At 36.7% G+C, this 27823-nt stretch overlaps 1 protein-coding gene across 1 annotated transcript in view; it reads right to left on the reverse strand.

The window, feature by feature from the left end:
* Window positions 1-26346, reverse strand: part of LOC121504650 (voltage-gated potassium channel subunit beta-2-like) — a 63660-nt gene extending 37314 nt beyond the window's left edge. Inside the window, exons 1-3 of the mRNA XM_041779635.1 lie at window positions 26209-26346; window positions 26054-26178; window positions 1420-1463 (exon numbers count right to left, since the gene is read on the reverse strand). Of these exons, the coding sequence (XP_041635569.1) occupies window positions 1420-1463; window positions 26054-26178; window positions 26209-26346 (307 nt within the window). The remainder of the gene's footprint in view (window positions 1-1419; window positions 1464-26053; window positions 26179-26208) is intronic.
* Window positions 26347-27823: the final 1477 nt, after the last annotated feature.

Consider the following 27823-nt stretch of genomic DNA (forward strand, 5'->3'; position numbering starts at 1 on the left):
AAGAGAGAATGGAATGTTTATATACTTTAAAGGATGACATCATCAAAGAGAGAGGATGGAATGTTTATATACTTTAAAGGATGACATCATCAAAGAGAGAGGATGGAATGTTTATAAACTTTAAAGGATGACATCATCAGTGTTTATAAACTTTAAAGGATGACATCATCAGTGTTTATAAACTTTAAAGGATGACATCATCAGTGTTTATAAACTTTAAAGGATGACATCATCAGTGTTTATATACTTTAAAGGATGACATCATCAGTGTTTATAAACTTTAAAGGATGACATCATCAAAGAGAGAGGATGGAATGTTTATATACTTTAAAGGATGACATCATCAAAGAGAGAGGATAGAATGTTTATATACTTTAAAGGATGACATCATCAAAGAGAGAGGATAGAATGTTTATATACTTTAAAGGATGACATCATCAAAGAGAGAGGATAGAATGTTTATATACTTTAAAGGATGACGTCATCAAAGAGAGAGGATAGAATGTTTATATACTTTAAAGGATGACGTCATCAAAGAGAGAGGATAGAATGTTTATATACTTTAAAGGTTGACATCATCAAAGAGAGAGGATGGAATGTTAATAAACTTGAAAGGATGACATCATCAAAGAGCGAAGATGGAATGTTTATGAACTTTAAAGGATGACATCATCAAAGAGAGAGGATAGAATTTTTATAAACTTTAAATGGTGACATCATCAAAGAGAGAGGATGGAATGTTTATATAATTTAAAGGACGACATCATCAAAGAGAGAGGTTAGAATGTTTATAAACTTTAAAGGATGACATCATCAAAGAGAGAGGATGGAATGTTTATATACTTTAAAGGATGACATCATCAAAGAGAGAGGATGGAATGTTTATAAACTTTAAAGGATGACATCATCAAAGAGAGAGGATGGAATGTTGGTGAAGCTGTGGATGTTGAGGCCTTTTTCCACTCCCTTTGCTGATAGTAGGCCATTGTTGAAAACTTCTGAAAAAGTGGGTGGTACTAGCCAGCAGTGAGGGTTTAGTTCCACCCCTTTTTCCAAAGGTTGCCCACAATGGTAAGTCATTAGAGGGAGAAGTCATTGGTGAAACCTGTGCCCTGATTATGAAATTGAACAGAGAATTCAGTTCAGGGTCATAAGTGAGGAGGGGTTGTAATGTGTCATTCATGGACGAGCTAGTCCTAAAAGCTGGCCCCCGTTTGAGCGCTGGTTTCCTTTCTTCCATCTTTGTTCTTCTTTATTCCACATATTTAAAGCCAAACTGGACCAAATGTTTGGGAGTCCACAGACTGGCCTCCCATCATGTGTGAGGCAGATCAGGGCTTACTGAACTGGAGTGGACTGCTCCGTGGAAATGGACTGAGACTGTGTGTACAGGATTTAAGTGAGTGTGTGTGCTCTCACCCAGTCCCAGGCAGGAAACTCTGAGTCCAGATTTCCCAAGATTCCTGAAAAAGAAAGAAGACCATCTGTTAGCGACGTCCCTGTTATAGAACCTTTATCTGATTGGTTCTGAAGGTTCTTTAGAAGGGTTGACGGTTTGATGGTAAACCTGGTAAACCTCCAGTCCTTTTTTTCTGCTGAGTCAGATGTTTTACAGACGTTAACGCTCAGGTAGCAGGTGGGCTCGGTTCCAGGATTACAAATATCCAAATAAGGGCGTTCCTGAATTTCATTGGTGGATTTGGACAGAGAAATTTTCTCTGGAAACAGAGCTGCTGAAGAGTGGGCGGGCACTGTTGAGCTTTTTTTGTCAGATGATGTCACAGGGCTCTCATCCAATCAGAGAGCCTGAGTCAGCCGTCTTCTGTCGACCAATCAGACGTCAGCGGTGTGATTAGAGCAGAGTCTAATGAAACATCTGCTTTTAATTAACACACAGAGTATCAAGGCCTTACTCTGCAGAGGTCAAAGGTCATTCAGACAACAGGGGTCAGCGTGTGCGTTGATCCCTGATTAACAGACTCAGTGATGTGAGAGAAAAAGATCTCTGACTGAAGGAGGGAGGATTACATTTAGAGAACGCCGCCGTCTCTGTGTGACAGCGAGAACAATCAGAAAAGTCAGAGTCGGCAAAAAACAGGATGAAAAACCAACAAAGATGGAAAAAGCATCATCAAACACACGAGCCAAAAATACCCACAGACGGACGTCCTTGAGTCTTTTTATCCTCGTCTACGTTTTTATGTTTCTGCTGATTCGCTCTAAAACACCAAACATGAGAACAAAGAACTGTTTACTGGAGAACCGAGAGAGACGGGAGACAGGGCTGCACCAGACCAGGACCCAGCATGGTCAAAGTCCTGCTGGTCTGCTTTCACATCAGCAACGTGGTTCTGTTAGAGAACCCTGTCAGAGAACATGACTCCCTCAATAAACTCTGTCAGGGACCATGAGAACATGGTTCCCTTAGAGAACGCTATTAGAGAACTCTGTCAGGGAACATGAGAACATGGTTCCCTTAGAGAACGCTATTAGAGAACTCTATCAGGGAACATGAGAACATAGTTCACTCTGATACTCCGTTACAGAACATGGTTCCCTTAGAGAACTCTGTCAGAGAACGATGTTAGTCAACACTGTTAGAGAACTCTGTTAGGGAACATGAGAACATGGTTCCCTTTGAGAACAATGTTAGAGAACATAGTTCACTCTGATACTCCGTTACAGAACATGGTTCCCTTAGAGAACTCTATTAGAGAACTGTCAGGGAACATGAGAACATGGTTCCCTTAGAGAACTCTATTAGAGAACTGTCAGGGAACATGAGAACATGGTTCCCTTAGAGAACGATGTTAGAGAATGCTGTTGGAGAACATAGTTCCCTCTGATACTCTGTCACAGAACATGTTTCCTTTTTTTTGGATGTGGCTCTACTGATCCTCTTATCAGAAGGAGGCTGGAACTTTCTTCCAAGCAGGGAGGGCCAACAGAACCTGGGGGCGGGGCTAACTCCTAACATGACATCATGGAGGGAAAATCTGAGAACGGCTTATTTCAGCACATATTTTCTGAAAGTTGTGTGTGTGTGTGTGTGTGTGGGTGTGGGTGTGTGTGTGTGTATTGGGGGGGATTATGCTTCTTGTTCTAATGCTGGTAGAGAGAGGAAGTCAGTTTGTGAATCCACCAACAAAGAAGAGACCACCATGGCAAACAGTCAGGTCTACATAAGGTACTGCTCCATGGCCATGGAGTCCATCCTGAGAGTACAGAGGTTTGTGTTATTTGGAGACATCAACGACCCTCGAACTTCTTCAGGAGATTACATGTTCCTGTGCTGCACAGATAGAACAGTTTATGAAGGATTCAAACATGGGGTCACAGGGAGAGTCATGGGGGTCATTAATCCTCTAATCAACATCTGTTCTAGTCATTGAGATCCCAAGTTCACCACTCCATACTCCAGTCTGTAGTCTGCCACAGTCATTTATCAAAAACGACCTGGTGTCAGACCTCACTCTTATCAGAACGTCACCAGAGGAAGAGGAGGAGCATAAAAGCCAACAAGAACCTTTAACTCTGACAAAAACCGTCAAAACTTTATTTAGAACCTTATTAAGCCCCAACAAGAACCTTTAACTCTGACAAAAACCATCAAAACTTTATTTAGAACCTTATTAAGACCCAACAAGAACCTTTAACTCTGACAAAAACCATCAAAACTTTATTTAGAACCTTATTAAGACCCAACAAGAACCTTTAACTCTGACAAAAACCATCAAAACTTTATTTAGAACCTTATTAAGACCCAACAAGAACCTTTAACTCTGACAAAAACCATCAAAACTTTACTTACAACCTTATAAAGCCCAAACAAGAACCTTGAACTCTGACAAGAACCATCAGAACTTTACTGAGAACCTTATTAAGCTCCAACAAGAACCTTGAACTCTGACAAGAACCATCAAAACTTTACTGAGAACCTTATTAAGCTCCAACAAGAACCTTGAACTCTGACAAGAACCATCAGAACTTTACTGAGAACCTTATTAAGCCCCAACAAGAACCTTTAACTCTGAGAAAAACCATCAGAACTTTACTTACAACCTTAAAAAGCCCAACAAGAACCTTGAACTCTGACAAGAACAATCAAAACTTTACTTAGAACCTTATAAAGCCCAAACAAGAACCTTGAACTCTGACAAGAACCATCAAAACTTTACTTAGAACCTTATAAAGCCCAAACAAGAACCTTGAACTCTGACAAGAACCATCAAAACTTTACTTAGAACCTTATAAAGCCCAAACAAGAACCTTGAACTCTGACAAGAACCATCAAAACTTTACTTAGAACCTTATAAAGCCCAAACAAGAACCTTGAACTCTGACAAGAACCATCAAAACTTTACTTAGAACCTTATAAAGCCCAACAAGAACCTTGAACTCTGACAAGAACCATCAAAACTTTACTTAGAACCTTATAAAGCCCAAACAAGAACCTTGAACTCTGACAAGAACCATCAAAACTTTACTTAGAACCTTATAAAGCCCAACAAGAACCTTGAACTCTGACAAGAACCATCAAAACTTTACTTAGAACCTTATAAAGCCCAAACAAGAACCTTGAACTCTGACAAAAACCATCAAAACTTTACTTAGAACCTTATAAAGCCCAAACAAGAACCTTGAACTCTGACAAGAACCATCAAAACTTTACTTAGAACCTTATAAAGCCCAACAAGAACCTTGAACTCTGACAAGAACCATCAAAACTTTACCAAGAACCTTATAAAGCCCAAACAAGAACCTTGAACTCTGACAAGAACCATCAAAACTTTACTTAGAACCTTATAAAGCCCAAACAAGAACCTTGAACTCTGACAAGAACCATCAAAACTTTACTTAGAACCTTATAAAGCCCAAACAAGAACCTTGAACTCTGACAAGAACCATCAAAACTTTACTTAGAACCTTATAAAGCCCAACAAGAACCTTGAACTCTGACAAGAACCATCAAAACTTTACTTAGAACCTTATAAAGCCCAAACAAGAACCTTGAACTCTGACAAGAACCATCAAAACTTTACTTAGAACCTTATAAAGCCCAACAAGAACCTTGAACTCTGACAAGAACCATCAAAACTTTACTTAGAACCTTATAAAGCCCAACAAGAACCTTGAACTCTGACAAGAACCATCAAAACTTTACTTAGAACCTTATAAAGCCCAAACAAGAACCTTGAACTCTGACAAAAACCATCAGAACTTTACTTAGAATCTTATAAAGCCCAAACAAGAACCTTGAACTCTGACAAAAACCATCAAAACTTTACTTAGAACCTTATAAAGCCCAACAAGAACCTTGAACTCTGACAAGAACCATCAGAACTTTACTTAGATCCTTATTAAGCCCCAACAAGAACCTTTAACTCTGACAAAAACCATCAAAACTTTACTTAGAACCTTATTAAGACCCAGCAAGAACCTTTAACTCTAACAAGAATCATCAAAACTTTACTGAGAACCTTATAAAGCCCAAACAAGAACCTTGAACTCTGACAAGAACCATCAAAACTTACCTGAGAACCTTATTAAGCCCCAACAAGAACCTTTAACTCTGACAAGAACCATCAAAGCTTCACTGAGAACCTTATTAAGCCCTTAAGTGTTAAACTTTCTCTTGAACACTTATGAACTCCCCTAAGAATCCTTTAAACCCCAACAAAGATGGAATGTTATTGAAGCTGGGGATGTTGGAGCCTCAGTCCCTTTATTACTCTGAACTAGTCGGCCATCGTTCCAACTGTTGGAACTGTTGCCAACAAAAGGACAGTCAATGTTAGGAAAAGACCCTTGGTACTTTTAGCTTTGCAGTGACAACAGATGGTACCACACATTCACCAGGACACCTGGACTCAGCGAGACCAGGACACCTGGACTCAGCAAGACCAGGACACCTGAGCCCAGCGAGACCAGGACACCTGGGCCCAGCGAGACCAGGACACCTGGGCCCAGCGAGACCAGGACACCTCGGCCATGCGAGACCAGGACACCTGGGCCCAGCGAGACCAGGACCCCTGGGCCATGCGAGACCAGGACACCTGGGCCCAGCGAGACCAGGACACCTGGACCCAGCGGGACCAGGACACCTGGGCCCAGCGGGACCAGGACACCTGGGCTCAGCGAGACCAGGACACCTGGACCCAGCGGGACCAGGACACCTGGGCTCAGCGAGACCAGGACACCTGGGCCCAGTGAGACTGGAATACCTGGACTCAGTGAGACCAGGTCAGCTAGACTCATTGAGACGGAACACCTGGACTCAGTAAGACCAGGACACGTGGACTCAGTAAGACTGGGACACCTGGACTCAGTGAGGCCCCCCAAACCACCCTCACCTGTATTTCATACTGCTATGACGCCCAGGTGCCTCCTTCATGTGGGCGTGGCCTAGCAGGGCGGGCCTGTTCGATGGCTCCGCCTTGACCTTGGTCAGACTTGCGAGGGTGTTGCTGGAGCTCATGGCCGAACGGCGCTCCTTCAGGGGGTGCTCGCCCCCCCCACCGCCCCCGCCCCCTACATTGCATGCTATGGACACCTGCATCCTGGTTGCTACGGTAACAAGCTCTATATATACACTTTATATAAACTGAGCTTCAAAGTCTCAAAACATTATGAAGAAAGTGCCGTTGCCACCAAGGTCGCCAGTCGCTATGGTGATGATGGAAAGAACTCATGAGTGGGATGTAAACTTTGAGCCTCGATCAGCCAATCAGAGCCAGGCTTCAGCACCACACAGACAACTTTCTAGTCTCTAGCATCCCAGCCTCGCTCCGACAGTCCCACCGCCACTGAGCCCCAAGGAGGACGGCGCCGAGTCAGAGAGGAGGATGAAGGTGACGATGATGAAGATGAAGAAGAGAGTCCAGGAGTCCATTAAAGAAAAAAAGAGTGAGATGGCAGAGCAGAGGAACGCGGAGGAACAGCAGGAGAGAACCTCCACAAGAGAAGTGCCAGCGTCCGTTCTCCGGACTCTTCTGACAGCGAGGGAGAGAGAGAGGAGAACCCTCCCCCTCCTGTCTCGGTCGGCTGCACACTGGGCGAGCGAGTATGCTACAGACAGGGAGAGAGAGAGAGAGAGAGAGAGAGAGCTGTAGAGCTGACTGTATCTGTGCAGAAAACATTCAAAGGTTCTCTGAAGAACCATCCGTTCTTAGGCATGACAGAGAACTGGTACTGTACCTCATGTTCTCTATAATTACACTATACTATATAAATAATACTACAATACTGGTACTATCTTTACATGACAGAGAACTGGTACTGTACCTCATGTTCTCTATAATTACACTATACTATATAAATAATACTACAATACTGGTACTATCTTTACATGACAGAGAACTGGTACTGTACCTCATGTTCTCTATAATTACACTATACTATATAAATAATACTACAATACTGGTACTATCTTTACATGACAGAGAACTGGTACTGTACCTCATGTTCTCTATAATTATACTATACTATATAAATAATACTACAATACTGGTACTATCTTTACATGATTGAGAACTGGTACTGTACCTCATGTTCTCTATAATTACACTATACTTTATAAATAATACTACAATACTGGTACTATCTTTACATGACAGAGAACTGGTACTGTACCTCATGTTCTCTATAATTACACTATACTATATAAATAATACTACAATACTGGTACTATCTTTACATGACAGAGAACTGGTACTGTACCTCATGTTCTCTATAATTATACTATACTATATAAATAATACTACAATACTGGTACTATCTTTACATGATTGAGAACTGGTACTGTACCTCATGTTCTCTATAATTACACTATACTATATAAATAATACTACAATACTGGTACTATCTTTACATGATTGAGAACTGGTACTGTACCTCATGTTCTCTATAATTACACTATACTATATAAATAATACTACAATACTGGTACTATCTTTACATGATTGAGAACTGGTACTGTACCTCATGTTCTCTATAATTACACTATACTATATAAATAATACTACAATACTGGTACTATCTTTACATGATTGAGAACTGGTACTGTACCTCATGTTCTCTATAATTACACTATACTATATAAATAATACTACAATACTGGTACTATCTTTACATGATTGAGAACTGGTACTGTACCTCATGTTCTCTATAATTACACTATACTATATAAATAATACTACAATACTGGTACTATCTTTACATGATTGAGAACTGGTACTGTACCTCATGTTCTCTATAATTATACTATACTATATAAATAATACTACAATACTGGTACTATCTTTACATGACAGAGAACTGGTACTGTACCTCATGTTCTCTATAATTACACTATACTATATAAATAATACTACAATACTGGTACTATCTTTACATGACAGAGAACTGGTACTGTACCTCATGTTCTCTATGACCAGACTACACTATAGTATACAGTTCCTGGTAACAGTACTGACCCTCTGACATGATCTTCTCTCTTATTGATTTTAAATGTAAATCATGGTCCTTAGAACTTAGACCAAAAATTCCCCCAAAAAACTCTTTACTGTCAAAGGAAAGGTCCAGTCACTTCTTAATCAGTATTCCTGGCTACCATGACACCACAAAGACAAAAGAGCACTATCCTTTGAAACTTCCAATAGAACCTTTAAATTTTTAACTTCTACAAGAACATTGAAAAATAAAAACCTCTTTAAACCCCAACAAGAACATTAAAGACCTCTACAAGAACATTAAAGTCCTCTACAAGAACATTAAAGTCTTCTACAAGAACATTAAAGACCTCTACAAGAACATTAAAGTCTTCTACAAGAACATTAAAGATCTCTACAAGAACATTAAAGTCTTCTACAAGAACATTAAAGACCTCTACAAGAACATTAAAGTCTTCTACAAGAACATTAAAGACCTCTACAAGAACATTAAAGTCCTCTACAAGAACATTAAAGTCCTCTACAAGAACATTAAAGACCTCCACAAGAACATTAAAGTTCTCATCAAGAACATTCAAGTTCTCATCAAGAACATTAAAGACCTCTACAAGAACATTAAGGTCCTCTACAAGAACATTCAAGTTCTCATCAAGAACATTAAAGACCTCTACAAGAACATTAAAGTCTTCTACAAGAACATTAAAGTTCTCATCAAGAACATTAAAGACCTCTACAAGAACATTAAAGACCTCTACAAGAACATTAAAGACCTCTACAAGAACATTAAAGTCCTCTACAATAACATTAAAGTCTTCTACAAGAACATTAAAGACCTCTACAAGAACATTAAAGTCCTCTACAATAACATTAAAGTCTTCTACAAGAACATTAAAGACCTCTACAAGAACATTAAAGACCTCTACAAGAACATTAAAGACCTCTACAAGAACATTAAAGTCCTCTACAAGAACATTAAAGACCTCTACAAGAACATTAAAGTCCTCTACAAGAACATTAAAGTCCTCTACAAGAACATTAAAGTCTTCTACAAGAACATTAAAGACCTCTACAAGAACATTAAAGTCTTCTACAAGAACATTAAAGACCTCTACAAGAACATTAAAGTCCTCTACAAGAACATTAAAGTTCTCTACAAGAACATTAAAGACCTCTACAAGAACATTAAAGTCCTCTACAAGAACATTAAAGTCCTCTACAAGAACATTAAAGTCTTCTACAAGAACATTAAAGACCTCTACAAGAACATTAAAGACCTCTACAAGAACATTAAAGACCTCTACAAGAACATTAAAGTCCTCTACAAGAACATTAAAGTCCTCCACAAGAACATTAAAGACCTCTACAAGAACATTAAAGTTCTCATCAAGAACATTAAAGACCTCTACAAGAACATTAAAGTTCTCATCAAGAACATTAAAGACCTCTACAAGAACATTAAAGTTCTCATCAAGAACATTAAAGACCTCTACAAGAACATTAAAGTTCTCATCAAGAACATTAAAGACCTCTACAAGAACATTAAAGTTCTCATCAAGAACATTAAAGACCTCTACAAGAACATTAAGGTCCTCTACAAGAACATTAAAGTTCTCATCAAGAACATTAAAGACCTCTACAAGAACATTAAAGTCTTCTACAAGAACATTCAAGTTCTCATCAAGAACATTAAAGTCCTCTACAAGAACATTAAAGTCTTCTACAAGAACATTAAAGACCTCTACAAGAACATTAAAGTCCTCTACAAGAACATTAAAGTCCTCTACAAGAACATTAAAGTCTTCTACAAGAACATTAAAGACCTCTACAAGAACATTAAAGTCTTCTACAAGAACATTAAAGACCTCTACAAGAACATTAAAGTCTTCTACAAGAACATTAAAGACCTCTACAAGAACATTAAAGTCTTCTACAAGAACATTAAAGACCTCTACAAGAACATTAAAGTCCTCTACAAGAACATTAAAGTCCTCTACAAGAACATTTAAGACCTCCACAAGAACATTAAAGTCCTCTACAAGAACATTCAAGTTCTCATCAAGAACATTAAAGACCTCTACAAGAACATTAAAGACCTCTACAAGAACATTAAAGTTCTCATCAAGAACTTTAAAGTCCTCTACAAGAACATTAAAGTTCTCATCAAGAACATTAAAGACCTCTACAAGAACATTAAAGTCTTCTACAAGAACATTCAAGTTCTCATCAAGAACATTAAAGTCCTCTACAAGAACATTAAAGTCTTCTACAAGAACATTAAAGTTCTCATCAAGAACATTAAGGTCCTCTACAAGAACATTAAAGTTCTCATCAAGAACATTAAAGACCTCTACAAGAACATTAAAGACCTCTACAAGAACATTAAAGACCTCTACAAGAACATTAAAGTCCTCTACAAGAACATTAAAGACCTCTACAAGAACATTAAAGTCCTCTACAAGAACATTAAAGTCCTCTACAAGAACATTAAAGTCCTCTACAAGAACATTTAAGTCCTCTACAAGAACATTAAAGACCTCCACAAGAACATTAAAGTCCTCTACAAGAACATTAAAGTCCTCTACAAGAACATTCAAGTTCTCATCAAGAACATTAAAGTCCTCTACAAGAACATTAAGGTCCTCTACAAGAACATTAACGTTCTCATCAAGAACATTAAAGACCTCTACAAGAACATTAAAGTCTTCTACAAGAACATTCAAGTTCTCATCAAGAACATTAAAGTCCTCTACAAGAACATTAAAGACCTCTACAAGAACATTAAAGTCTTCTACAAGAACATTCAAATTCTCATCAAGAACATTAAAGTCCTCTACAAGAACATTAAAGTCCTCTACAAGAACATTAAAGACCTCTACAAGAACATTAAAGTCCTCTACAAGAACATTAAAGACCTCTACAAGAACATTAAAGTCCTCATCAAGAACATTAAAGTCCTCTACAAGAACATTAAAGACCTCCACAAGAACATTCAAGTCCTCTACAAGAACATTAAAGTCCTCTACAAGAACATTCAAGTTCTCATCAAGAACATTAAAGTCCTCTACAAGAACATTAAGGTCCTCTACAAGAACATTAAAGTTCTCATCAAGAACATTAAAGACCTCTACAAGAACATTAAAGTCTTCTACAAGAACATTCAAGTCCTCTACAAGAACATTAAAGACCTCTACAAGAACATTTAAGTCCTCTACAAGAACATTAAAGACCTCCACAAGAACATTAAAGTCCTCTACAAGAACATTAAAGTCCTCTACAAGAACATTCAAGTTCTCATCAAGAACATTAAAGTCCTCTGCAAGAACATTAAGGTCCTCTACAAGAACATTAACGTTCTCATCAAGAACATTAAAGACCTCTACAAGAACATTAAAGTCCTCTACAAGAACATTAAAGTCCTCTACAAGAACATTAAAGTCCTCTACAAGAACATTAAAGACCTCTACAAGAACATTTAAGTCCTCTACAAGAACATTAAAGACCTCCACAAGAACATTAAAGTCCTCTACAAGAACATTAAAGTCTTCTACAAGAACATTCAAGTTCTCATCAAGAACATTAAAGTCCTCTACAAGAACATTAAAGACCTCTACAAGAACATTAAAGTCTTCTACAAGAACATTCAAGTTCTCATCAAGAACATTAAAGTCCTCTACAAGAACATTAAAGTCCTCTACAAGAACATTAAAGACCTCTACAAGAACATTAAAGTCCTCTACAAGAACATTAAAGACCTCTACAAGAACATTAAAGTCCTCATCAAGAACATTAAAGTCCTCTACAAGAACATTAAAGACCTCCACAAGAACATTAAAGTCCTCTACAAGAACATTAAAGTCCTCTACAAGAACATTCAAGTTCTCATCAAGAACATTAAAGTCCTCTACAAGAACATTAAGGTCCTCTACAAGAACATTAGTGTTCTCATCAAGAACATTAAAGACCTCTACAAGAACATTAAAGTCTTCTACAAGAACATTCAAGTTCTCATCAAGAACATTAAAGACCTCTACAAGAACATTAAAGACCTCTACAAGAACATTAAAGTCCTCTACAAGAACATTAAAGACCTCTACAATAACATTAAAGACCTCTACAAGAACATTAAAGACCTCTACAAGAACATTAAAGTCCTCTACAAGAACATTAAAGACCTCTACAAGAACATTAAAGTCCTCTACAAGAACATTAAAGTCCTCTACAAGAACATTAAAGTCCTCTACAAGAACATTTAAGTCCTCTACAAGAACATTAAAGACCTCCACAAGAACATTAAAGTCCTCTACAAGAACATTAAAGTCCTCTACAAGAACATTCAAGTTCTCATCAAGAACATTAAAGTCCTCTACAAGAACATTAAGGTCCTCTACAAGAACATTAAAGTTCTCATCAAGAACATTAAAGACCTCTACAAGAACATTAAAGTCTTCTACAAGAACATTCAAGTTCTCATCAAGAACATTAAAGTCCTCTACAAGAACATTAAAGACCTCTACAAGAACATTAAAGTCTTCTACAAGAACATTCAAGTTCTCATCAAGAACATTAAAGTCCTCTACAAGAACATTAAAGTCCTCTACAAGAACATTAAAGACCTCTACAAGAACATTAAAGTCCTCTACAAGAACATTAAAGTCCTCATCAAGAACATTAAAGTCCTCTACAAGAACATTAAAGACCTCCACAAGAACATTCAAGTCCTCTACAAGAACATTAAAGTCCTCTACAAGAACATTCAAGTTCTCATCAAGAACATTAAAGTCCTCTACAAGAACATTAAGGTCCTCTACAAGAACATTAAAGTTCTCATCAAGAACATTAAAGACCTCTACAAGAACATTAAAGTCTTCTACAAGAACATTCAAGTCCTCTACAAGAACATTAAAGACCTCTACAAGAACATTTAAGTCCTCTACAAGAACATTAAAGACCTCCACAAGAACATTAAAGTCCTCTACAAGAACATTAAAGTCCTCTACAAGAACATTCAAGTTCTCATCAAGAACATTAAAGTCCTCTGCAAGAACATTAAGGTCCTCTACAAGAACATTAACGTTCTCATCAAGAACATTAAAGACCTCTACAAGAACATTAAAGTCCTCTACAAGAACATTAAAGTCCTCTACAAGAACATTAAAGTCCTCTACAAGAACATTAAAGACCTCTACAAGAACATTAAAGTCCTCTACAAGAACATTAAAGTCCTCTACAAGAACATTAAAGTCCTCTACAAGAACATTAAAGTCTTCTACAAGAACATTCAAGTTCTCATCAAGAACATTAAAGTCCTCTACAAGAACATTAAAGACCTCTACAAGAACATTAAAGTCTTCTACAAGAACATTCAAGTTCTCATCAAGAACATTAAAGTCCTCTACAAGAACATTAAAGTCCTCTACAAGAACATTAAAGACCTCTACAAGAACATTAAAGTCCTCTACAAGAACATTAAAGACCTCTACAAGAACATTAAAGTCCTCATCAAGAACATTAAAGTCCTCTACAAGAACATTAAAGACCTCCACAAGAACATTAAAGTCCTCTACAAGAACATTAAAGTCCTCTACAAGAACATTCAAGTTCTCATCAAGAACATTAAAGTCCTCTACAAGAACATTAAGGTCCTCTACAAGAACATTAGTGTTCTCATCAAGAACATTAAAGACCTCTACAAGAACATTAAAGTCTTCTACAAGAACATTCAAGTTCTCATCAAGAACATTAAAGACCTCTACAAGAACATTAAAGTCTTCTACAAGAACATTAAAGACCTCTACAAGAACATTAAAGACCTCTACAAGAACATTAAAGTCCTCTACAAGAACATTAAAGTCTTCTACAAGAACATTAAAGACCTCTACAAGAACATTAAAGTCTTCTACAAGAACATTAAAGACCTCTACAAGAACATTAAAGTCTTCTACAAGAACATTAAAGACCTCTACAAGAACATTAAAGTCTTCTACAAGAACATTAAAGACCTCTACAAGAACATTAAAGTCCTCTACAAGAACATTAAAGACCTCCACAAGAACATTAAAGTTCTCATCAAGAACATTCAAGTTCTCATCAAGAACATTAAAGACCTCTACAAGAACATTAAGGTCCTCTACAAGAACATTAAAGTTCTCATCAAGAACATTAAAGACCTCTACAAGAACATTAAAGTCTTCTACAAGAACATTCAAGTTCTCATCAAGAACATTAAAGTCCTCTACAAGAACATTAAAGTCTTCTACAAGAACATTAAAGACCTCTACAAGAACATTAAAGTCTTCTACAAGAACATTAAAGACCTCAACAAGAACATTAAAGTCCTCTACAAGAACATTAAAGTCTTCTACAAGAACATTAAAGACCTCTACAAGAACATTAAAGACCTCTACAAGAACATTAAAGACCTCTACAAGAACATTAAAGTCCTCTACAAGAACATTAAAGACCTCTACAAGAACATTAAAGTCCTCTACAAGAACATTAAAGTCCTCTACAAGAACATTAAAGTCTTCTACAAGAACATTAAAGACCTCTACAAGAACATTAAAGTCTTCTACAAGAACATTAAAGACCTCTACAAGAACATTAAAGTCCTCTACAAGAACATTAAAGTCCTCTACAAGAACATTAAAGACCTCTACAAGAACATTAAAGACCTCTACAAGAACATTAAAGACCTCTACAAGAACATTAAAGTCCTCTACAAGAACATTAAAGACCTCTACAATAACATTAAAGACCTCTACAAGAACATTAAAGACCTCTACAAGAACATTAAAGTCCTCTACAAGAACATTAAAGTCCTCTACAAGAACATTAAAGACCTCTACAAGAACATTAAAGCCTTCTACAAGAACATTAAAGACCTCCACAAGAACATTAAAGTTCTCATCAAGAACATTAAAGACCTCTACAAGAACATTAAAGTTCTCATCAAGAACATTAAAGACCTCTACAAGAACATTAAAGTCCTCATCAAGAACATTAAAGACCTCTACAAGAACATTAAAGACCTCTACAAGAACATTAAAGACCTCTACAAGAACATTAAAGACCTCTACAAGAACATTAAAGACCTCTACAAGAACATTAAAGTCCTCTACAAGAACATTAAAGACCTCTACAAGAACATTAAAGTTCTCATCAAGAACATTAAAGACCTCCACAAGAACATTAAAGACCTCCACAAGAACATTAAAGTCCTCTACAAGAACATTAAAGACCTCCACAAGAACATTAAAGTTCTCATCAAGAACATTAAAGACCTCTACAAGAACATTAAAGTTCTCATCAAGAACATTAAAGACCTCTACAAGAACATTAAAGTCCTCTACAAGAACATTAAAGTTCTCATCAAGAACATTAAAGTTCTCATCAAGAACATTAAAGACCTCCACAAGAACATTAAAGACCTCTACAAGAACATTAAAGCCTTCTACAAGAACATTAAAGACCTCCACAAGAACATTAAAGTTCTCATCAAGAACATTAAAGACCTCTACAAGAACATTAAAGTTCTCATCAAGAACATTAAAGACCTCTACAAGAACATTAAAGTCCTCATCAAGAACATTAAAGACCTCTACAAGAACATTAAAGACCTCTACAAGAACATTAAAGACCTCTACAAGAACATTAAAGACCTCTACAAGAACATTAAAGTCCTCTACAAGAACATTAAAGACCTCTACAAGAACATTAAAGTTCTCATCAAGAACATTAAAGACCTCTACAAGAACATTAAAGTTCTCATCAAGAACATTAAAGACCTCTACAAGAACATTAAAGTCCTCTACAAGAACATTAAAGACCTCTACAAGAACATTAAAGTTCTCATCAAGAACATTAAAGACCTCCACAAGAACATTAAAGACCTCCACAAGAACATTAAAGTCCTCTACAAGAACATTAAAGACCTCCACAAGAACATTAAAGTTCTCATCAAGAACATTAAAGACCTCTACAAGAACATTAAAGTTCTCATCAAGAACATTAAAGACCTCTACAAGAACATTAAAGTTCTCATCAAGAACATTAAAGACCTCTACAAGAACATTAAAGTTCTCATCAAGAACATTAAAGACCTCTAAAAGAACATTAAAGTTCTCATCAAGAACATTAAAGACCTCTACAAGAACATTAAAGTCTTCTACAAGAACATTCAAGTTCTCATCAAGAACATTAAAGTCCTCTACAAGAACATTAAAGTCCTCTACAAGAACATTAAAGTCCTCTACAAGAACATTAAGGTCCTCTACAAGAACATTAAAGTCCTCTACAAGAACATTAAAGTCCTCTACAAGAACATTAAAGTCCTCTACAAGAACATTAAAGTCCTCTACAAGAACATTAAAGTCCTCTACAAGAACATTAAAGTCCTCTACAAGAACATTAAAGTCCTCTACAAGAACATTAAGGTCCTCTACAAGAACATTAAAGTCCTCTACAAGAACATTAAAGTCCTCTACAAGAACATTAAAGTCCTCTACAAGAACATTAAGGTCCTCTACAAGAACATTAAAGTCCTCTACAAGAACATTAAAGTCCTCTACAAGAACATTAAAGTCCTCTACAAGAACATTAAAGTCTTCTACAAGAACATTAAAGACCTCTACAAGAACATTAAAGTCTTCTACAAGAACATTAAAGACCTCTACAAGAACATTAAAGTCCTCTACAAGAACATTAAAGTCCTCTACAAGAACATTAAAGTCTTCTACAAGAACATTAAAGACCTCTACAAGAACATTAAAGACCTCTACAAGAACATTAAAGACCTCTACAAGAACATTAAAGTCCTCTACAAGAACATTAAAGTCCTCTACAAGAACATTAAAGACCTCTACAAGAACATTAAAGCCTTCTACAAGAACATTAAAGACCTCCACAAGAACATTAAAGTTCTCATCAAGAACATTAAAGACCTCTACAAGAACATTAAAGTTCTCATCAAGAACATTAAAGACCTCTACAAGAACATTAAAGTCCTCATCAAGAACATTAAAGACCTCTACAAGAACATTAAAGTTCTCATCAAGAACATTAAAGACCTCTACAAGAACATTAAAGACCTCTACAAGAACATTAAAGACCTCTACAAGAACATTAAAGACCTCTACAAGAACATTAAAGACCTCTACAAGAACATTAAAGTCCTCTACAAGAACATTAAAGTCCTCTACAAGAACATTAAAGACCTCTACAAGAACATTAAAGTTCTCATCAAGAACATTAAAGACCTCCACAAGAACATTAAAGACCTCTACAAGAACATTAAAGTCCTCTACAAGAACATTAAAGTCCTCTACAAGAACATTAAAGACCTCTACAAGAACATTAAAGTTCTCATCAAGAACATTAAAGACCTCCACAAGAACATTAAAGACCTCCACAAGAACATTAAAGTCCTCTACAAGAACATTAAAGACCTCCACAAGAACATTAAAGTTCTCATCAAGAACATTAAAGACCTCTACAAGAACATTAAAGTTCTCATCAAGAACATTAAAGACCTCTACAAGAACATTAAAGTCTTCTACAAGAACATTCAAGTTCTCATCAAGAACATTAAAGTCCTCTACAAGAACATTAAAGACCTCTACAAGAACATTAAAGTCCTCTACAAGAACATTAAAGTCCTCTACAAGAACATTAAAGTCCTCTACAAGAACATTAAAGTCCTCTACAAGAACATTAAAGTCCTCTACAAGAACATTAAAGACCTCTACAAGAACCTTAAAGTCCATTTTTAGCTACACCACATCCAACTCAAAAAGGAGTCAAATCAATGAGCACGTATGAAAGTAGCCATAGTGCTACGTAGCCAGACTCTTCCGCCCCCTATGGGATGGTTCCTGGTTCTACAGACACAAACATGGTCTCATTTGAAAGCCCAGCCTCTCTTGAAAATTCTAGTCATGTTTGTGCAGTTTCCATTTGTTTCAACCGTTCCTTTTAGTTTTCTGTACTTTATTTTATGTGTTTTTTGTGCCACTGAGAATAAATCTGCTCCTCTTGTTGTCAAACTTTAGTTCCTTATTAAGAATTAGGAAAACAGTCAGAAATGGGCAACAATTGGTAAAAGTTACCAAACAATGGGCTGAAATTGGCAAAAACTTGTTGAAAGTGTTAAAATAGTGGCAAAAAATGGGCTAAAAGTGGCCTAAAAGGTTTAAGTGTTGTGAAAAGGTGGTAAATTTGGTTAAAAGGGATAAAAAGGGCAGAACTGAGCAAAAAAAAAGTGGTCAAGTAAAGGCAAAAGTGGGCAAACATCTGCTAAAATGTTGGCATAAATGGGTCGAAAGTGTCAAAAAGATGACAGGATTGATCACAAGTGGCAGAAAAGTGGCAATAAAAGGTTTAAATGTTGTAAAAAGGTGGTAAAAAAGGCTTAAAAGTGATGGGAACACAGCATGCTAGTAGTCGAGTGGTTAAGGTGCACGTCATATACTCAGGTGACCCGGGTTTGAATCTGGTCCGTGGCACTATTTCCTGCATGTCTCTCCCCGCTCTCTTTTCTGACTCTATCGACTGTCCTGTCTAATAAAGGCCAAAAATAAATCTTTAAAAAAATGGTGGGAACACATGGCAAAAATGACTAAATAGCAAAATTGTGCCAAAAATGGCTAAAAGGTAAAAATGGATTAAATGTGGCAAAAAGTTCCAAAAAGTGGCAAAATGGATCAACAGTAGTGATAAGAAACAGCAAAGATGCTAAAAAAAGGCAGCAAAATGGTTTAAGTTGATAAAAGAAGAGGCAAAAACGGGTAACGTGGTTAAAAATTGGTGTTGAATAATTTCAACACCAATTTCAACCCAATAACAGCTGCCATGCTTTTCAGCTCTTTACGAGCTAACTGTTAGCCAGGATGCTAGCACCAATGCTGCTGATCCAACACACACACACACACACACACACACACACACACACACACACACACACTATAAATCTATAAATCCCAACTGGGGTGGTCTCGTCCTCCAGGGTTTTCCAGGGGTCCAGATCTGTGGGCGGGCCTGGTTACGGTTCTTACCATACTGGTGTAGTAATAACGTTGGGTACCAATCCCCACGGCACACCTACACCTGCCTTAAAGCTCACTAGTGCCACGCCGTCTGAGAACCGCTGCCTTAGAGAGCAGACAGCAGCGTGAACACGTGAATGTAAAATAAAATAAAAACGTTTGGAGTGGTGTTCTGACTGAAGTAAACTAAAACAAACTGTTGCATCACTGATCTGTCTGTTTTTTCAGACTCCAATCATCCCATCACCAAACCAGAGACACGGTAGAATCAGCTGTTTGGACCGCCCACATCCTCAGCTCTGCTGCTCATCCCACTAAAGCATGATCCTCACTGATGTAGCACCATTTAAATAAACAGACTTTACTACAGGACAGGGTTAATCAACAGGAAGCATCCATCTACCAGACACTCCTCTACTGGCTCTGTGTGCTACGTCGAGTGAATCTCTGCTTCCTGCAGAGAGGCCGCCTCTGGCTGCAGACCAGAACCCTTCAGTAAACACAGAACGTCAGACTGACGTTCTGCTGCTGTTGGTGGAGAGCGAGGATGCTGAGTCAGCGGCACACATCAGAACCATGACTCAGCAGCTCCATCGGCCAATCAGAGCGGAGCTGACAGCAGCTCCTCTAAGAGGGGATTTATAAACATGATGTTAAATCATAAACATGTTTGTAAACATCTGAATGGGTGTAAAGACAGGCTCTGAGGTGTCGTCCTGCAGTCACAGCGCCTCTGCTCCACCTGGTGGCCAGTCAGCGTCATTACAACCAGCTCACCCTGCTGCACAATCACAGCCGAGACAAACCGTCCAATCACAACTCAGCGTTCTTAGACTTCTCCTGCACGAAACATCAGATATAAATGATTAATCATTAAAAAATTATTTACTTTATTCATAGTAACCATCTGTTTATTCAACATTTTTATAGCTTTTACTGCCATTTTAGGTCATTTTTGATTTTAGGTCATTTTTGTAACTTTCAGTTGCATTTTAGGTCATTTTTGATTTTAGGTCATTTTTGTAACTTTCAGTTGCATTTTAGGTCATTTTTGATTTTAGGTCATTTTTGTAACTTGTGCTTTCATTTTAGGTCATTTTTGTAACTTGTGCTTTCATTTTAGGTCATTTTTGTAACTTGTGCTTTCATTTTAGGTCATTTTTGTAACTTGTGCTTGTATTTAGGTCATTTTTGTAACTTGTGCTTGTATTTTAGGTCATTTTTGTAGCTTGTGCTTGTATTTTAGGTCATTTTTGTAACTTGTGCTTGTATTTAGGTCATTTTTGTAACTTGTGCTTGCATTTTAGGTCATTTTTGTAACTTGTGCTTTCATTTTAGGTCATTTTTGTAACTTGTGCTTTCATTTTAGGTCATTTTTGTAACTTGTGCTTGCATTTTAGGTCATTTTTGTAACTTGTGCTTGTATTTTAGGTCATTTTTGTAACTTGTGCTTTCATTTTAGGTCATTTTTGTAACTTGTGCTTGCATTTTAGGTCATTTTTGTAACTTGTGCTGGTATTTTAGGTCATTTTTGTAACTTGTGCTTTCATTTTAGGTCATTTTTGTAACTTGTGCTTGTATTTTAGGTCATTTTTGTAACTTGTGCTTTCATTTTAGGTCATTTTTGTAACTTGTGCTTTCATTTTAGGTCATTTTTGTAACTTGTGCTTGTATTTTAGGTCATTTTTGTAACTTGTGCTTTCATTTTAGGTCATTTTTGTAACTTGTGCTTGTATTTTAGGTCATTTTTGTAACTTGTGCTTGCATTTTAGGTCATTTTTGTAACTTGTGCTTTCATTTTAGGTCATTTTTGTAACTTGTGCTTGTATTTTAGGTCATTTTTGTAACTTGTGCTTGTATTTTAGGTCATTTTTGTAACTTGTGCTTGCATTTTAGGTCATTTTTGTAACTTGTGCTTGCATTTTAGGTCATTTTTGTAACTTGTGCTTTCATTTTAGGTCATTTTTGTAACTTGTGCTTTCATTTTAGGTCATTTTTGTAACTTGTGCTTTCATTTTAGGTCATTTTTGTAACTTGTGCTTGCATTTTAGGTCATTTTTGTAACTTGTGCTTGTATTTTAGGTCATTTTTGTAACTTGTGCTTTCATTTTAGGTCATTTTTGTAACTTGTGCTTGTATTTTAGGTCATTTTTGTAACTTGTGCTTTCATTTTAGGTCATTTTTGTAACTTGTGCTTTCATTTTAGGTCATTTTTGTAACTTGTGCTTGTATTTTAGGTCATTTTTGTAACTTGTGCTTGTATTTTAGGTCATTTTTGTAACTTGTGCTTGTATTTTAGGTCATTTTTGTAACTTGTGCTTGTATTTTAGGTCATTTTTGTAACTTGTGCTTTCATTTTAGGTCATTTTTGTAACTTGTGCTTGTATTTTAGGTCATTTTTGTAACTTGTGCTTTCATTTTAGGTCATTTTTGTAACTTGTGCTTGTATTTAGGTCATTTTTGTAACTTTTGCTTGTATTTTAGGTCATTTTTGTAACTTGTGCTTGTATTTTAGGTCATTTTTGTAACTTGTGCTTGTATTTTAGGTCATTTTTGTAACTTGTGCTTGTATTTTAGGTCATTTTTGTAACTTGTGCTTTCATTTTAGGTCATTTTTGTAACTTGTGCTTTCATTTTAGGTCATTTTTGTAACTTGTGCTTGTATTTAGGTCATTTTTGTAACTTGTGCTTTCATTTTAGGTCATTTTTGTAACTTGTGCTTGTATTTTAGGTCATTTTTGTAACTTGTGCTTGTATTTAGGTCATTTTTGTAACTTGTGCTTGTATTTAGGTCATTTTTGTAACTTGTGCTTTCATTTTAGGTCATTTTTGTAACTTGTGCTTGTATTTAGGTCATTTTTGTAACTTGTGCTTGCATTTTAGGTCATTTTTGTAACTTGTGCTTTCATTTTAGGTCATTTTTGTAACTTGTGCTTGCATTTTAGGTCATTTTTGTAACTTGTGCTTGCATTTTAGGTCATTTTTGTAACTTGTGCTTGTATTTAGGGTCATTTTTGTAACTTGTTCTTGTATTTTAGGTCATTTTTGTAACTTGTGCTTGTATTTTAGGTCATTTTTGTAACTTGTGCTTGTATTTAGGTCATTTTTGTAACTTGTGCTTGTATTTAGGTCATTTTTGTAACTTGTGCTTTCATTTTAGGTCATTTTTGTAACTTGTGCTTGTATTTAGGTCATTTTTGTAACTTGTGCTTGCATTTTAGGTCATTTTTGTAACTTGTGCTTTCATTTTAGGTCATTTTTGTAACTTGTGCTTGCATTTTAGGTCATTTTTGTAACTTGTGCTTGCATTTTAGGTCATTTTTGTAACTTGTGCTTGTATTTAGGGTCATTTTTGTAACTTGTTCTTGTATTTTAGGTCATTTTTGTAACTTGTGCTTGTATTTTAGGTCATTTTTGTAACTTGTGCTTGCATTTTAGGTCATTTTTGTAACTTGTGCTTTCATTTTAGGTCATTTTTGTAACTTGTGCTTGTATTTTAGGTCATTTTTGTAACTTGTGCTTTCATTTTAGGTCATTTTTGTAACTTGTGCTTTCATTTTAGGTCATTTTTGTAACTTGTGCTTTCATTTTAGGTCATTTTTGTAACTTGTGCTTGTATTTAGGTCATTTTTGTAACTTGTGCTTGCATTTTAGGTCATTTTTGTAACTTGTGCTTGTATTTTAGGTCATTTTTGTAACTTGTGCTTGTATTTTAGGTCATTTTTGTAACTTGTGCTTTCATTTTAGGTCATTTTTGTAACTTGTGCTTTCATTTTAGGTCATTTTTGTAACTTGTGCTTGCATTTTAGGTCATTTTTGTAACTTGTGCTTTCATTTTAGGTCATTTTTGTAACTTGTGCTTTCATTTTAGGTCATTTTTGTAACTTGTGCTTGTATTTAGGTCATTTTTGTAACTTGTGCTTGTATTTTAGGTCATTTTTGTAACTTGTGCTTTCATTTTAGGTCATTTTTGTAACTTGTGCTTTCATTTTAGGTCATTTTTGTAACTTGTGCTTGCATTTTAGGTCATTTTTGTAACTTGTGCTTGCATTTTAGGTCATTTTTGTAACTTGTGCTTGCATTTTAGGTCATTTTTGTAACTTGTTCTTGTATTTTAGGTCATTTTTGTAACTTGTGCTTGTATTTTAGGTCATTTTTGTAACTTGTGCTTGTATTTTAGGTCATTTTTGTAACTTGTGCTTTCATTTTAGGTCATTTTTGTAACTTGTGCTTGTATTTTAGGTCATTTTTGTAACTTGTGCTTTCATTTTAGGTCATTTTTGTAACTTGTGCTTGTATTTTAGGTCATTTTTGTAACTTGTGCTTGTATTTTAGGTCATTTTTGTAACTTGTGCTTGCATTTTAGGTCATTTTTGTAACTTGTGCTTGTATTTTAGGTCATTTTTGTAACTTGTGCTTTCATTTTAGGTCATTTTTGTAACTTGTGCTTGTATTTTAGGTCATTTTTGTAACTTGTGTTTTCATTTTAGGTCATTTTTGTAACTTGTGCTTGCATTTTAGGTCATTTTTGTAACTTGTGCTTGTATTTTAGGTCATTTTTGTAACTTGTGCTTGTATTTTAGGTCATTTTTGTAACTTGTGCTTGTATTTTAGGTCATTTTTGTAACTTGTGCTTTCATTTTAGGTCATTTCTGTAACTTGTGCTTTCATTTTAGGTCATTTTTGTAACTTGTGCTTTCATTTTAGGTCATTTTTCTAACTTGTGCTTTCATTTTAGGTCATTTCTGTAACTTGTGCTTTTATTTTAGGTCATTTCTGTAACTTGTGCTTTCATTTTAGGTCATTTTTGTAACTTGTGCTTGTATTTTAGGTCATTTTTGTAACTTGTGCTTGTATTTTAGGTCATTTTTGTAACTTGTGCTTTCATTTTAGGTCATTTTTGTAACTTGTGCTTGTATTTTAGGTCATTTTTGTAACTTGTGCTTGTATTTTAGGTCATTTTTGTAACTTGTGCTTGCATTTTAGGTCATTTTTGTAACTTGTGCTTGTATTTTAGGTCATTTTTGTAACTTGTGCTTTCATTTTAGGTCATTTTTGTAACTTGTGCTTGTATTTTAGGTCATTTTTGTAACTTGTGCTTTCATTTTAGGTCATTTTTGTAACTTGTGCTTTCATTTTAGGTCATTTTTGTAACTTTTGCTTGTATTTAGGTCATTTTTGTAACTTGTGCTTGTATTTAGGTCATTTTTGTAACTTGTGCTTGTATTTTAGGTCATTTTTGTAACTTGTGCTTTCATTTTAGGTCATTTTTGTAACTTGTGCTTTCATTTTAGGTCATTTTTGTAACTTGTGCTTTCATTTTAGGTCATTTTTCTAACTTGTGCTTTCATTTTAGGTCATTTCTGTAACTTGTGCTTTTATTTTAGGTCATTTCTGTAACTTGTGCTTTCATTTTAGGTCATTTTTCTAACTTGTGCTTTCATTTTAGGTCATTTCTGTAACTTGTGCTTTTATTTTAGGTCATTTCTGTAACTTGTGCTTTCATTTTAGGTCATTTTTGTAACTTGTGCTTTCATTTTAGGTCATTTTTGTAACTTGTGCTTGCATTTTAGGTCATTTTTATGACTTTAAGTTGCATTTTAGGTCATTTTTATGACTTTAAGTTGCATTTTAGGTCATTTTTATGACTTTAAGTTGCATTTTAGGTCATTTTTATAACTGACCCCTACTTTGGGAACCACTGGAGGGAAGATTTCAAACTCAGGTACAATCCTGTATAAATCCAGTAATGTTTCAAATCTAAGGCTTTGTCTTTAACCTATCACTCACTTATTATTCTCCATAGATCTTATTGTGTGGAATAATGGGCTCCACCTTTAAATTGACCATAAATTCAACAGTAAAACTGCAAAAACGAGCTGTTCGTGTCATCAGTAAGGCTGGTTATTCTGCTCACACACAGTATCTCTCTCTAAATTCTCATGTTAATAAATTTTCTGTTTTATTTTACCACAAAATAATGCTGATAATGTTCAAAGCAGAATAAAAAACGCTCTCTGACTGAGTGCAGAGGTTCTTTATTATTCAGGAGCGTCTGTGTGATCTCAGAGGGGTTTGTGGTTTTATCATCACTCATCCCAGGACTGGAGATCTGGCTAAATAAAGGTTAAATAATTAAATAAAGATCCTGTCAGAAATGCCTGGACTGTTTAAAATGTTTGGAGTCATGTTCTGATTGAATTAAACTAAACTATCATCATGAGAACTTCTCTCTGTCCCAGCCTATCCCAGCTGTCATTGAGAGGCGGGGTCACACCTGGGCTGGCGCCAGTCAATCACAGACTTACAGAGACGGACACAAGGTACTCTCACACTCATACCTACGGGCAATCTAGAGTCACCAGCTAACCTAACCCAGAGAGAACCTACACACAGAAAGACCCTGACCAGGACTGGACCCAGGAACCTTCTTGATAGGAGGCAGCAGAATACCCCTGGCATGTGATGATAGTTTTAAAAACTGCCTGGTACGGATTAAAAAAGATGGCGTGTAACTTTTACTCTCCCTGTCTCCAGTCTTCACAGCGCCACCTGGTGTCTCACCTGTACGGCATGTTGCTCTGCTCCATGGTGATGTCACACTCCTTCAGGTAGATCTCCAGTCGCCGTCTCTCCATCAGCCTCCTCGCCGCCTCCAGGATCTGAGCCGCCAGCAGGGATTCCTCTTTCTCCTTCGCATCTTTGGCGTCTTTCTTCACGTCGCTTTTCTCCGTTTTCCCATGATTCCCTCTCTTCACGTTAGGTTTCTTGGTGAAGCCGTACAGCTCCTCCACAGTAAACTTCCCGCCTTTTCCTCCTGACGCTGCCGACCCCACCGTCGCTCGGCCTGCAAACATGGCTGACAAAGAGTGCTAACGTTAGCAATAGAAAGAGGAGGGGCTAAGGATAGTAAAGGCTAACGCTAACAACGACAGCTAATGCTACTGTATGTGTTAGCTACATCAAAGGTAAAATGCTAACTTATTCAATCAGTGTAAAGTTTATTGTGGAGGCTAATGCTAACAGTGACAGCTAATGCTACTGTATGTGTTAGCTACATCAAAGGTAAAATGCTAACTGATTCATTCAATGTAAAGTTAAGAGTAGAGGCTAATGCTAACAGTGACAGCTAATGCTACGTTATGTGTTAGCTACATCAAAGATGATAAACATGCTACAGTTAGCACCAATGCTAGTGTCCATTGGTACCTGGCCACAGTGGCCACGCCCATCTACAACTCCATGTTAAACAAACAGAAAGGTGGGTGCAGACAGGAAGTAGAATGCTGTGATTGACATGAGTGAGGAACCGCCCCCGCCCATTTAAACCAACAAACACGTTATAAAGACGACAGCTCTGTGAACTCTGGAGCAGACTTTTTAAATAAAGTTTGGGTCGATGTTGGCAGACGTGTTTTTATCTCTAAAGGAAGATCTAGAGTAGATATTGTTTTTTAAATTTAACCTCTAAAATCAGAGTTAAGCTCCCATGAAACAACACATAAAGCAGTAGCGTACCTGGTTAAAGGTCCCCGTCCTCACGCCGCGTCCACCTGTCCGTCCATTTCCATCTCCCCGTCCACCTTCATCTGCCCGTCTCCCTGCAGAGCTCTCATATTAATCCTGTTGGTTTAATCCCACCAATCAGAGCTCAGATATCATGGCCGTCTCTCTCTCTCTCCTCTCTCTAATGAGCGCTGAGCGGGATTAAGACCTGTAGCTCCAAAATATCAAACTCAGTGTACAGATGTTAAACGTGGCCTCTTGCCCGCACACGAAATTAATCCAAGCCTAATCTCAGACACGCACACGCGGGTCATGTTTGGACGCTTCCTGTTTTACCTTCAAATCCTGGCCAGTGGTCAGATTTGTTCTCTGTTTATGCCGACAGAAACGATAATCAATAATCATCAACTCCGCAGGAAATCTGCTACTTTAATGAATAATCCCACAGTGAGACTCATCTTTGGGGCCATTTTCAGGGCTCTTACTGGACGAACTGGTCATAGACTGATCATGTGATCAACTTCTACTCTGGCGTACAGCTAGAGGAGATCTCAGTGATGAAAACTTATCCAAACTTTATTAGTAGTCAGAGGGCGTGGCCGTGGCGAGTCTTCAAATGTGCATACTTACGAAAAATCACGTCCTGATAACGGAACAACCCACGGTTCCACGGCTAAGTCATGTGAGTTAAATCTGCCAGGAAGGCCTAGAGATGCTGACATTTCATCAGAGGGCGTGGCTATCAGAGGGCGTGGCTATCGGAGGGTGTGGCCATCACAGGGCAGCAATGAGAAGACTCCGTGATGTCTCGCCATGGAAAAGGAAGTG

The sequence above is a fragment of the Cheilinus undulatus genome, linkage group 22 (assembly GCF_018320785.1).
Source record: "Cheilinus undulatus linkage group 22, ASM1832078v1, whole genome shotgun sequence".
NCBI classification, from domain to species: domain Eukaryota; kingdom Metazoa; phylum Chordata; class Actinopteri; order Labriformes; family Labridae; genus Cheilinus; species Cheilinus undulatus.